Here is a 13,366-nt window from a genome sequence, read left to right as displayed (position 1 = left end):
GGGTGATTCCATTCTTCATATAGGGTAAAATGAGTAATAAAAATGCATACCTTAAAATAATTGCTGATTTACTTCCGTTGACGCTGCACACTTGTATTGATTCAATAAAACTGTAAACTATCATCATAAATTTTAAAAAACTGATGTTTCGTAATATCTTTAATCCTTGAAACTGTCCATGATATAAACTTTAAAAAATGTCGACAATTTCTAACTTCTTTTTATACTTTTGACAGGTTTGTTAAGTCACAGACTTTCCATCATGTTTTTTGGATGTCAACTCATTTGCTGTATACACAGTTTTTAACAAAATCGATAACACGAATGATTCGGCACTGATTGCCTCTTGCTTTCTTGATTCGAGAAAGTTTGCGATCGGCTGATATTTTGGCGCAACAATCTCGGACGTCTATCGACCTCTCTTAGCTATTTTTATTTCGTGTTTTTTTGTTAAGTGTGAGTGCTTGAATTAATTATTGTATTACATGTGCCGCATTTAAAGATACTACATCCGCACATCAGACCAAGATAGATATATTTGACATAAGACCACACCACAGTGGGGCGTTATGAGAGACAGTAACGATAAGGCTGATAAGTGACATTGACGCACAGACTGAACAAAGTTCATGTTATGTTATGTACGAACGAAAGGCCGCACGAACGTACGGACCGACGGACGAAGGAACGAAGGGACGGACGTACGAAGGAACGAACGAACGGACGGATTAGCGAATTGACGAATGAACAGACGGACGGATTAGGCCGGGTTGCCATGCATCCGTGTCCGCGCTCCGGGTCCGCGTTCCGCGTCCGCGTTCCGTATACGGACACGGAGTATCGTTTCCATGCATCCGCTTATTAATTAAGCCTGTCCGTGTAAAAAGCTCATTCCAAACGTGGTGGTACTTGGATAAGGATGTCGTTATTAGAAGAGCACACATTTTTTATGCTGCGGCAGCACTGCAAGTTAGTAGACGGAAACGCAGACATAGGTACTTGTCACGTGCCATCATAAGAAACCGTCAAAATTACGGTACATACTACCATCTTATTAGAGACTTAGAGCTGAACGATGAAGAGTTTAGGACCTTGGTAAGTTATTAATAATTATTAACAAAATATTTAAATACTGTTATAAACCAAGGTATACAAAAATCCTAAATATCTCAATGTTTCATACCGCTATCAGCTAATTTCTCCAACACCACAGTACAGAAAGCCGAAACTAGCTGATAAGCCACTCTGGACAAGCTGAATTAATGACAATTAGCATAGTTAGATTGATAAACATTACTGATTATTCGTATTACAGACTTTAAAACTTGAATGTGAACCCGCATAGACAAAAAAGAACATAAATAGCGACTTCTTATAGCGTTATATCTTGTTTGAAATATATACTGTGTCTTTTGAAAAGCGATTATAGAGTGTAGATGATATATATTCGAATTGTTTGATGCAATGTCTTTGTCTTTGTATTCTTTCTTACGTTGATTGTATATTTCAGAGTGATCCCTTACTAAATATATTATTTTTTCACTTATATTTATGCTTGAAAGTCGACCATTCATGTTCACTTCCGTCCGTGTACTGAGTCCGCGTCCGTGAAAAATCGCTCACCGAGCGATTTTTCAGGGACGCAATTCGCGGACGAAAAATGCGGACGCGGAACGCGGATACATGGAATCGCTCCAACAGATTTCAACCAGTTCGTTTTTTCGCGGACACGGACACGGAACGCGGACGCGGAGACATGGAAACCCGGCCTTAACGAAGAAGGGACGGACGGACGCATGTATTCAATGCGCTTTCGGTAATTCTTTTGCGCTTTCGGTACCGATACCGAAAGCGCGCGCTTTCGGTTAATCTAGTAACCCCACTTGTCACTCACTCACAGCTTCTTTCGCATATTCAGTCCATCAATCCCATTCTTACAGTAAGTCAATTAGTGAGTTTCCTCGGGCTCAATATTTTCATTAGCCGAATTTACGGTAGATCACATGCATTCTTTACATTCTATCAGTTTTATGGCGTTTGATGAAAAAAAGTTATAGCCAAATTATTCAATCAGTGTAACTGTATTTCAATCGCGCACTTGTAAACTCGCACTGTCAGTAAATCGCATGTTCATTCGCGTAGTGAGTCCGTCCCTCAAACATTCTTACAGTCAGTCACTCGCTTACATAAACAGTCGCGCAGTCAGTCGATCACACCGTCGAAAAGTAAATCGCATAGTTAGTCAATCACTCACTGTGAAACTCAAAGAGGATGCAAAAATCAAAATATTCATACTTAAAGAGGATGCAAAAATCCTAAAGCGTGCAACAAATGTCCTTCCTCAGACAACATATCGCAAAATCATGAATTGGCAATAGTAATTGTATAAGTGTATATAGAATGTGATAATATTGTATATGTAGTATACATGTTCTTAAACGACAAAGAACTACTTATTTTGTTATAATATAAAACTATATCTGAAACCCCAAAATCATTTACAAGTTACCTTACAGTAAAATACACATGAATCCCAGTTCGAAAGTTCCATTTTGCAATCTTCAATAGCTATGCAGTACATAGTTACAACAATAATGTACTTTATTTGGTTCACTATTGGCCCCAATCCTGTGTATTATCCCCGTTCATTGATATCCTGCTGTGGTCACAGAGCAGCGATCATTATCGGTGATCAAAACTAACAGGTGCACAGGAAAAAAATGCATTAACCCAGTGGTAGGTCCGTTGAGAGCTTATGAGGATTATACGCATAATGTGGATATGCTGGGGTCTGTCATTTATTGACGCTGTATTTTTCAATGAACGGAGATAATACACAGGATTGATACTTTATTACTTAACTCTTTTTGCTGATATATATATAAAGGCAAATAAAAGCATTTGTAAAGTATATCAACGGACAGGAATATGTTATACATCTTCATTCTGATTTAAATCACACAGCTTTACATTACTTTAATATTTTCATAAAATATGTGATGATATGTCAATCACGTAAGAATGCTTAAAGAATCGATATTACCATTGCGTCTGATCTTCAAATTGTATTTTTGAAAACTGATTAACACGATAAGTTAATAAAGTATGTCCGTCTCTCTTATATTAAATACATTGTAAACAAGTGGTTTTATAACAACAACAACCACAACATCATAAGTGGTATTACATAAATGGAGAATGAAATATCTTTACCAAATATACAATTATAATTACATTTCTATATTTCTTTATTTGCTCATTTTCAAATGAATAATATAATGAGAATTTTATTCCGTGTATTTAAAATATCGAATTTGGCGTGTAAACGCTTATACAAAAATCTACCAATTTTATTTTAATAGTTTGCTGACTCCTTTATCAAATAATAAATACAATCAACTGAACCAGAGGTATATTTATAGAACAGAACAGAATATATTTTAATTTGTTTCACAGGCCACATAAAACAGTACATAAGTTGTAACAGCATTTAGCTCACAAAATTTTATTTCTCAAAACAGCAATTACAGAATTATTTAGGGAAGGCGATCAGTGAGTTTACTTTTTGATTTTTGTAGCATTATTAATCAGTATTTTTTTCCATTACGGAATATATCTAAAAACAGACATTTACTATTGTATGCTAGAAGCTTTATTGTAAGCTTCATTGCTGAAATAAATGTTGTTGTTGAATTTGATAGATCTCCTGCTTATTTATCTGTCTTCTTTAAAAACGCTGTGTCTATTTTTGATACATATCGGGTATTAAAATAGTATTAAAATAATACAAGACACTAGATACATATCGTTTAAGGTTGTATCAAAATAAGGTACATGAAAATTACTTTTGCCACAATTATTGGTAATTACTTTTACTATTACACACTAAAACTTTATATACATATATCAAATGGTAACATTTACGTTTATAATAAGTTTAATACACATAAAGTATTACATTTGCAAATTAGACAGATAAAACATTATTTCTAGTGAACCCTAAAAAACATCAATTATCACTAATTTTACGAGGAGTATAAGAGGTTAACAAGTTACTGGTTCCCCAACGAACCCCAAAGTTTATTTTGGTATTCCATGTTAAGTTTTCATCATTTTTGCTTATTACACTTAATTAACCAGCTGTATATTTTGCGATCATATTATCTAAATTTAATAATTGTAATTTGCCAACAAGTGACGAAAGAGATTATACAGAGATTTGAAAGTTGAATTCATGTCATTTGTATATTAATAAATAATTCTTATTCAATTGAATAGTAAAAACAAGCTAACGACCTATCTCTCCTACTTTTGTCTATGTAAGTGGAAATTAATAACATTGTTTGGCCTAAATACCCATCAGAATTTCTACGAATTGTCGGAATAGTTCTATAATATAGATGTTTGTTTAATTTTATAAAACTTTTTCAATCATAAAGAGTTGTACACATTAGCGTTTAGCAATTTTATGAACTGAATTCGATAAAACGTATAATCGTACTATTTAATCGCTTAAAAGTTTCTCTACGGTTACCTTCCCAAACTTTCGATGGGCGAGTACCCTATTTATAGTATGGGGACCTACGTACGTTCAATCATACTACAATTTTGAAACGGATATTGCAATAGTTTTTAATCACTACACAAGTGCATGTGCATGTATGTATTGTACATAGGAAATGCCATAGCGTGTAAAATAAACTGAATTTGTAGACTTATGACTTAGGTACCACCCCTAATGTTCAGTGTTATCGTACTATTTGCCCTTCCTAGCTGTATAATCATCACTATCATTATCACCGTGATTGATATAATCATCATTATTAGTATTATCATTATCACTATCATAATCCCACCTTTATGTTACCTACCCTATACTGGAGATTTTTCATGTAACAACTCTTTTTCACAATATACGATGATTTATCGTATAGACTACTGTTTGTTTGATATTTGTGAGTAAATTGTGACATTCTCTTATAAGTAAGCTCACAAGTTATTACAAATTGTTATTGTTTTGTAAACTGTGAACACTAATAAGATACTGTTCTATCAAGTTATTATTTAATTATCTCATTTTTACATAAAAGTTTACACCAAATGCTTAACGTTTTAAAGTAGATACATGAAGAAATTTTTTTACCATTTCGAGTATGCCCTTATTCAATTAGTTACCATGTTAAATAACAGCTTGCCGATATACTTTGAAAACTTTGAATTATATTTATTATTCCATATGAGCAACAGGAAAATGCACATTCGAAACATTTGAAATAAATATTAGCAAATACATAATGAGCCCTGCTCTGTGAAAATGAGTTTAAATGCATGTGCGTACAGATTCGTCCCAGATTAGTCTGTGGAGTCCGCACAGTCTAATCAGGGACGACACTTTCCGCTTTTATGACATTTTTCGTTTAACGAAAGTCTCTTCTAAGCAAAAATCGAGTTTATGTGGAAAGTGTCGTCCCTAATTAGCCTGTGCTGACAGCACAATCTATTCTAGGACGACACTTTACGCACATGTACATTAAACCCCTTTTCACAGATCGAGTCTCTAGTATTTTATTCCAACGTTCTAATGTTGTTTCATTAAATAAATATATATTGACTGTCGTTTTAAACGTGCGGGGCAAGAACTATACTGCTAAAAATGTTATATTATATTATACATATGTCTTATAACATAAAGCAAATTATGCTCTAACTGGAATTTAAATTCTCGTAGCTGTTCTGTTGTTTTATAGTCCTAGGTGCTCGGATTCTTACCACATTTTTTTTTTATTAAACAAATAAATCATATTGTACGGTCATTACACACTTCCGAACAGACGGCACTTCTCTTTTTGTGTTAAAATTTTATTTTTAGTGGCTGTAAATCTAACCAATTATTTTGTTGACAGATAAATGTTATTGTGTGTGTATACATAATGAGAAGATGTATAAGCAATGTACATCTAACTTATTCCCGTCAGCGAGTAATATACAAAATTAATTTATGTTCTTATTTAAATAATAAATACAATGATTTACAGTTATTTATACATTTAAACTCTGTTCTTAGATACAATTCGAGTTGTTAAATAACGACAGCATTTGTAACACATTCTAGATTATCGTCACATCAAACTGATAATTGTTGCGGAAATTGATGGATATTAATTAGCATGGGGTCTCTTTACTCGAATACTATGGAGTCCACCTGCCAGCTCTGCTGACACTTAACTTGTGTATAAAGGGCAAAAAGTGGAAAAAACTATTTTTTTGCTATAAAAACACAAGTACTGCAGAGTAAGTATATTCTACACTTCTGCTGTGGTTTCGCGCAGGGGGATTGTGGATATTTTTCGAGACCAGTATAGAAAATGTTAACACCTGTTGAAGCCATATGACACGTGTGACCGGATATTAATCATTAAGTTAGATGTTTTGTGTTGTTTTTCTTAGAACATGGATTGTGTGCGTTAATTCTTTAAAAAAAGTGGAAATATATATTAGTTTTCAGCGTTCTCTATATCGTCTGCGTGTCATTTATATAAAAACGCAGAAATACCTATACATTTCCTGTCTTTTTTAATTGTATATGAAATTGCAAAGAAAAAAACCCCGAAAAATTACACCCGTAACATATTACCCACGGACTTCAACCGGTTTTAAATATTTTCTTTTTGATTAAACTATCGGTACTATGGATAATAATGGATAATAATGCTACTATATTTAATAAAATATCACATTTACAAGTGTTGCGCATCTTAGTGACGTGTAAATAATGATTTAAATCCATTTTATTAAAGCCCGTCTGCATTTTCCTTCTTTGTCCATATCGTATGCAATTTCCTTCTTTGTTCATATCGTATGCAGTTTTCAACGTTATCTATATTGTATGCATAATCCGTAAGCGTTTTAGTGACGGCCCAAATATAACAAGAGCTCTGATTGGCTAATACCATAATCTAAAAATAAATGCTGGTCGAGCAGGATTTTTCTGCTCGAGCAGAAAAAATGCTGGTCGAGCAGTAAATTTGCTGCTCGAGCAGCATTTTGCTGGTCGAGCAGCATTTAAATGCTGCTCAAGCAGCATTTTTTCCTGCTCGAGCAGAAGCTAAAGTTTCGACCCCTTTGGTATCCCATAGAATTGTATTTCGTTACCGTTTTCAAATTTAAACACGAAGGGTATCCCGTTTGATTGTGTCCCAAAGTTGAATGACACTTGCATAAACTTGGCGCACGAAATATCTCGTGCATATAAGACGCCACATTGCGATTATTTAATTCCAAATAAACCAAATTAATTTTCTAAAAAAAGCGTTACACTAAGTAAGGTAATTGCATATGTACAAGATTCAAAATGTGAGTAATTTCAGGGATAAACTACAACAAAAACGTATTTGTTACATAAGCAAGATAAGTATTGATGCAGAGCATCAAAGGGCGTCGGGAATTTCAGTGTAAAAGGCACTCAATGAAGTTACATGGAACGATTTTTTTTTCTACTGTAAATATTAATATATTATCCGATTATTTTAAACAAAATAGAAAAAGATACTGGTATAACAATTATCTATGATTTTGTGTTATAACCCCAAATAACATTTATCTATGATGTTGTGTTATAACTCCCAAATAACCATTATCTATGATTTTGGGTTGTAAACCCCAAATATTTCATAGTTCATTTTATTTAGTACATTGGTTTCCTTTTTTTTCTGGCATCCGTGTGCAGTTTTCATTAATGGAACAGAACTGTGTAGGTTTAAACAATGGGCTTCATCGTGTAAGCGTAATTTCATATTTTTCTCAACTTCAAGGGGAGATGATTCTGAACTTATTCTTACGTTGCTAATTTACGATAGGGGTTGAGTACTCATCGATATGAAAACACTATTAAAGTTTTTATGTTTTTACGAACCCTTCCACCCTCTCACTCATATATTACATTGGCATAATAAAAACAAAAAAATGGTTAAAATAAAACAGCATATTTATTTAAACTAAAATGTCTACATCAAAACAAAAAGTTAACATAGAACACAAATAAAATAATTTGATTCTACTGGGGCTCGAACCTTGGGCCTCTCACATGGGAAGCGAGCGTGTAACCACTACACTACGGAACCGCTTGAAAAATCACCTTCTAACTAAGATATTAGGGTTAGCTATTAATAGTCGGTTTAAATGTAAACCCGGAAGTTTAAACGCTGGATAGTGAGCGGGGTTAAAAGTCCATACCAAAGGGTCCATACTACTGGCAAGATAAGGGTCAGGCATGCGGCCTTCTATATGTGGTTCTTGTAAAAACAGCTCTGTAGGAGGACTTGATAGTAATGAGACTAGGGTGCTGTGATGGTGCTCCTCATTGATAAGCGGCTGCTTCCTTTATCAAGACTCATTATTACATTATCAAGACTCGCGCTCTATAGCGCCCGTATTAGTAACTAAGTGGTTGCTAGGATATAGGAACAAGGAAGATTTGTTTTTATACAAAACAAGAAAGTTTCTCCGGTTCGCGTATTTGCCCAGTCTCTGTGATCTTTCCCCTGTGATCAGTTATTAATTAAAACAATTAGCTTTGCATTATTGGCAAAACATGTTGTAGTTAATGTAATAGGCACAAAATCAGTACTTATTTACACTAATTTACACAAAAAAATACCACTATGCAAGATATTCTGACAACAAAAATATATACATTGATCCGTAAAATAACTTCTCCTCCCATAAGCAAAAAAAACGTATTACATACTAGTCGCCGCACTTCAGTGCGACGCCAATAAATACAATGCTTAAACATTAATAATCTCTGTTGATAAAGTTTTAGATACTTTAATTTGCACACATAACTATTTGATTTCGGAAATGGGTCTTTAATCTTTATATTTCTACGTTGTATTATTCTTTAAATTGTGTTTGTGTGTGTTTTTCTTCTTCCAGTGAAATCTTGTGAAATACTGACCTAGATTCTTGTTTATGATTCAGAACAAGGCATTAAGCCTGCTTCTACTGGAGGGTCAATATACGGCCTGTCTGAAAGTGCTCTGTCAACAGCGATATTACGATACAGCAGCCTTGTTTCTTCAGACACTGGCCCAACATGGGCTTCTGGACGAGAATCACGAAAGCGGTTAGTATGGTATGGCTGTTAAAAGTTAAAAGAGAAATATATTTATATTGTAAAATAAATTAAATTTGCCTACCTTCAATTAAAAAATATCGCGACCAAGTTTGCGCGTATATATTTATATATTTATTATATATTCGCATGGCTCATCAGGGCATAATACAATATATTATTATTATTATTATTATAGGTAATATATTGTATTATGCCCTGATGAGCTATGCGAAACGCGTTGGCTAAATCAATATATATTTAAAATCCCAGACACGTGTTTTTACTTTTTATTATATAATATTCACAATCTGGATTATTACATTTTACTTATATATATATATATATATATATATATATATATATATATATATATATATATATATATATATATATATATATATACTCGTGATCATAGAAAAATATATTTTCACTCGTGGCTGCATTTTCCATGATCACTCGTGAATTAAAATCGATAATCCACCGAATCCAACACATTTCCTCTATATTAAATTTTACGGTATGCTTGTATCCGTCATGTTGTAGCCATATCAAATGCATTTAATTGCTTTTAATTTTGTTTCGCATACATTAAACCATACAACTATTGCTAAAAGTATATTACATAGTATACAGATACTAGATAAACGGGAAATTGCTTTCCCATTTTGTCATCTTTATTGATGCAGTATACTGTTTACGCATATATTGTGGGAAACCCGTTGATTACAATAATATGTTGTGGCGTAGTGACTCAAGCTCTGGTCAATTCCTCAATTAAGAAAATCGACATAAATTTCATCAGCTGTGTCTCTTATACTCTGTAACATATCTAGGGGCTATTACTATAAATAAGTGACCGTGATGTTACCACTACGTGTTCACTATATACAGTGACTGATAGGTTTTCTATATACAGTGACTGATAGGTTTTCTATATACAGTGACTGATAGGTTTTCTATATACAGTGACTGATAGGTTTTCTATATACAGTGTCTGATGGGTTTTCTATATACAGTGACTGGTAGGTTTTCTATATACAGTGACTGATAGGTTTTCTATGTACAGTGACTGATAGGTTTTCTATATACAGTGACTGATAGGTGTTCTATATACAGTGACTGATAGGTTTTCTATATACAGTGACTGATAGGTTTTCTATATACAGTGACTGATAGGTTTTCTATATACAGTGACTGATAGGTTTTCTATATACAGTGACTGATAGGTTTTTTATATTTTAATGTCCGGGCTTTAATAATCGTGCCTGTTTATTTTGTCATACTATGACGGCAAATGCAACTATTTTACATATTTTATCTATGTACTTATTGTTGTTGTTATATAACCATCCGAGCGCTATGGTGCATAATGCTTATTTATAGATGTGCATGCATAATAGTATTTGCTTTTATTATGCAAATACTATGTTTTAATTATGCAAGCTTCTGACAACCGTCTGCATGGTCTTGTGTTTAAATATTATTTACAAAGCAAGCTATATGATTTTTACATAGATTCAATACTGTGTATTTTATTGGAACGATATTTTGTCAGAAAAATATAATTTAGTGAAAAACAAACGCTTACGAATATTGATGTTGAATAACTCACTGACGTTGTGTTTGATACGGCCGAATTAACATTTTTTAAGTTAATTACATTCTTAACGACTTAAGTTGTGAATGATGCTACAATCTCAGATTTGAATGCTCCCCGAAAGTAGGGAGCATACGAGTCGCTTTCTGAGAAAACTGGGCATAATGCATGTGCGTAAAGTGTCGTCCCAGATTAGCCTGTGCAGTCCGCACAGGTTAATCAGGGACGGCACTTTCCGCTTTTATGGTATTTTCGTTTAAAGGAAGTTTCTTCTACACGAAAATCCAGTTAAGGCAGAAACAGTCGTCTCTGATTAGCCTGTGCGGACTGCACATGCTAATCGGGACGACACTTTACGCACATGCGTTAAGCCTAGGTTCCCAAAACGATGCTCATATAGTCAACGCTTCGTCCGGTCGTCCGAAGTCTAATATTATATGAACCTTGGTTCGCGTGGGTCTGAAACGAATTTCGTGATTATCATTTCTATCCTACTCGATGACCGTCCGTCCGTCATTTCGACCGTCCTTCTTTCTGTCCTTCCGTAAAATCCTTGCCATCGTAAAACCTTCCGTATCGGCGCAAGCTACCAGAGTCAATAGTGTTAATACGCGCATTCTTGTCAGGTTATTGCGGTCCAATATATTTTAGGAAGTTATGGTTATTTAATTACCCATATGTCATTTTGCGAGTTTGCACGAGATCTCGGACATAATTTATCCTAAATTGATCAAACTTGATATGCAGCATCACTATATTCATACAAGTATACATATACGCATCGCTGTCCTTTGATTATTTTTGACGTGTTCAGATGGATTTTCGTTTCCACTCGAGATCTAAGGAACTATTGGCCCGAATTCGAGACGTATTATGCATTTGCTTATAAGTGTAGTCATTTGTATTTTATCAGGTCGTTCCGCTCCGTAGATTTTGACGGAGTTAGCGTTGTTTGAATAATTATAAATTTCAGTGTGTTTGATGTCGCACATCAATGATCCAAATTTTATGACAAGTTATAAGCAGCATCCCAATTGGTCGCATATGCGTATGCTTGTTTTTTTTTCCCGTTCCGTTTATATTTTAAGCAGTTATTGTCATTGACATTTTCCGATGAATTTTACCTTACTGTAAGAGAGCGCGGACCTCATGATCCAAATATTATAAAACTTTATAAGCATTATCCGTACATGATGGTCGTGCGTACATTGTCATGTCATTCCGCGCCAGTGGGTTTCATGGTTAAATTGCCCTTCAATAAAACAACTCTTTTCCACTCATTCAACCCAAACATTATCAAAGAGCATCATCGGTGAGCATCCATCAGTGTCCCTGATATTCTTTTATAATATATATTTCAGGTCAGATTTATCAGGAATTCAGCAAGCTTTTGGCCGTTACAGGCTACAAGTCTGCCGTGGAGCGATACAGCCAAATGGGTAAAACCAGCGGAGAGAACAGCCTGGTTGATGTCAGCTGATTCATTATGCGGCTGCTGTTATGACCATGTTCGTTAACCAGGCATATCGAACGCAATTACATGTACGATCAATTGAATATGAAGGTTATATATAAGTATCAGAAGGATGTAATTAAATAAAAATGCCTGAACATGTCTTCGAACAGATTTATATGAGTATTTAAACGAATTAAATTAAATGATACAGTATTACACTTTTAGTTGAAAAATACTATTTAACTTTTTGTTGAAAAATACTCAGTAATGTTTTGTACTATATATTAATTAAAATGCCAGGAAAAACAAGCAATACATTTAAAATTATTTATACTTTTTCATATGTATGTGATGTGTAAATCAGTCGTGAAATAAATTGTCATTTTACCATGATAGTTTCTATTTACTTTTCAAATATTCATGTTATTTTTTTAAAGATACATGCTATATGGGCAATTAGTTCTACAAATAACATCAAATATGGTCTGTAGGTTCGATGCCCAGACTGGATACATGTGGTCGCCCAAACCCTTGATGTACACGTTTTGTTAAATGAAAATCCCTACTGACGAACTGACTTCCAATTGCTTACATTTGCTTGAGTATATCGATGTATAGGGCAATAACAGGAACTATGTTTGCAATGCATTAGCAAAAAAAACATATTTTCTCAACGAGAACTAACCAATTTTACATACGTCAACATAATGTGACAAGTACATATCTCTTCTTAATAGATCTACTTAAGGCTTGTCCTCGATCGAGTATTTTCTCTGTCTAATGCACCGTTTGAAAAATGTGATGCATTACTATGTAATGAGTATTTCAGTTAAAATCGAATGTTCATCAATCTGTCCGCATGTAACGATGTATTTAAATCGACTGAAAGACTGAAACTGGTTAACTGTCCTGGTAAACAGCGGCTCATTAAAGACAAATACGAATTGCAAAACTATGTTTGAATGAAAGGAAAAACAAAAAACATAATTTGTTTATTAAAACATGTATTGTCTTCTTTACTTGTACGTACGATAGATAGGGTTACCAATGAAAGTGAATGAAATATCAGTGAATTAAAACGGATAATTTACTGTTTCAAACAGTGAAAATAAACAGTGAATTTTGCCTGTTTCCCTGTGAAATGACGTCGTTTTATGACGTTTTAAGGTAATTTTTCGAGCGAAATTCGATTGTTAAA

General features: G+C 33.9%; 1 protein-coding gene across 4 annotated transcripts in view; it reads left to right on the top strand.

Annotated features, from left to right (window-relative positions):
• LOC127841837 (WD repeat-containing protein 11-like) overlaps positions 1 to 12,556 on the top strand; it is a 53,740-nt gene extending 41,184 nt beyond the window's left edge. For all 4 annotated transcript variants that reach the window (XM_052370960.1, XM_052370961.1, XM_052370962.1 and 1 more), the window contains 2 exons: positions 8,980 to 9,124; positions 12,074 to 12,556. In XM_052370960.1, coding sequence (XP_052226920.1) covers positions 8,980 to 9,124; positions 12,074 to 12,192 — 264 coding nt within the window. In that variant the 3' untranslated portion in view covers positions 12,193 to 12,556. The remainder of the gene's footprint in view (positions 1 to 8,979; positions 9,125 to 12,073) is intronic.
• Positions 12,557 to 13,366: the final 810 nt, after the last annotated feature.

The sequence above is a fragment of the Dreissena polymorpha genome, chromosome 8, assembly GCF_020536995.1.
Source record: "Dreissena polymorpha isolate Duluth1 chromosome 8, UMN_Dpol_1.0, whole genome shotgun sequence".
Taxonomy (NCBI): Eukaryota; Metazoa; Mollusca; class Bivalvia; order Myida; family Dreissenidae; genus Dreissena; species Dreissena polymorpha.
The sequence above is the reverse complement of the archived record's forward strand: the minus strand, read 5'-3'. Positions and strand labels throughout refer to the sequence as shown.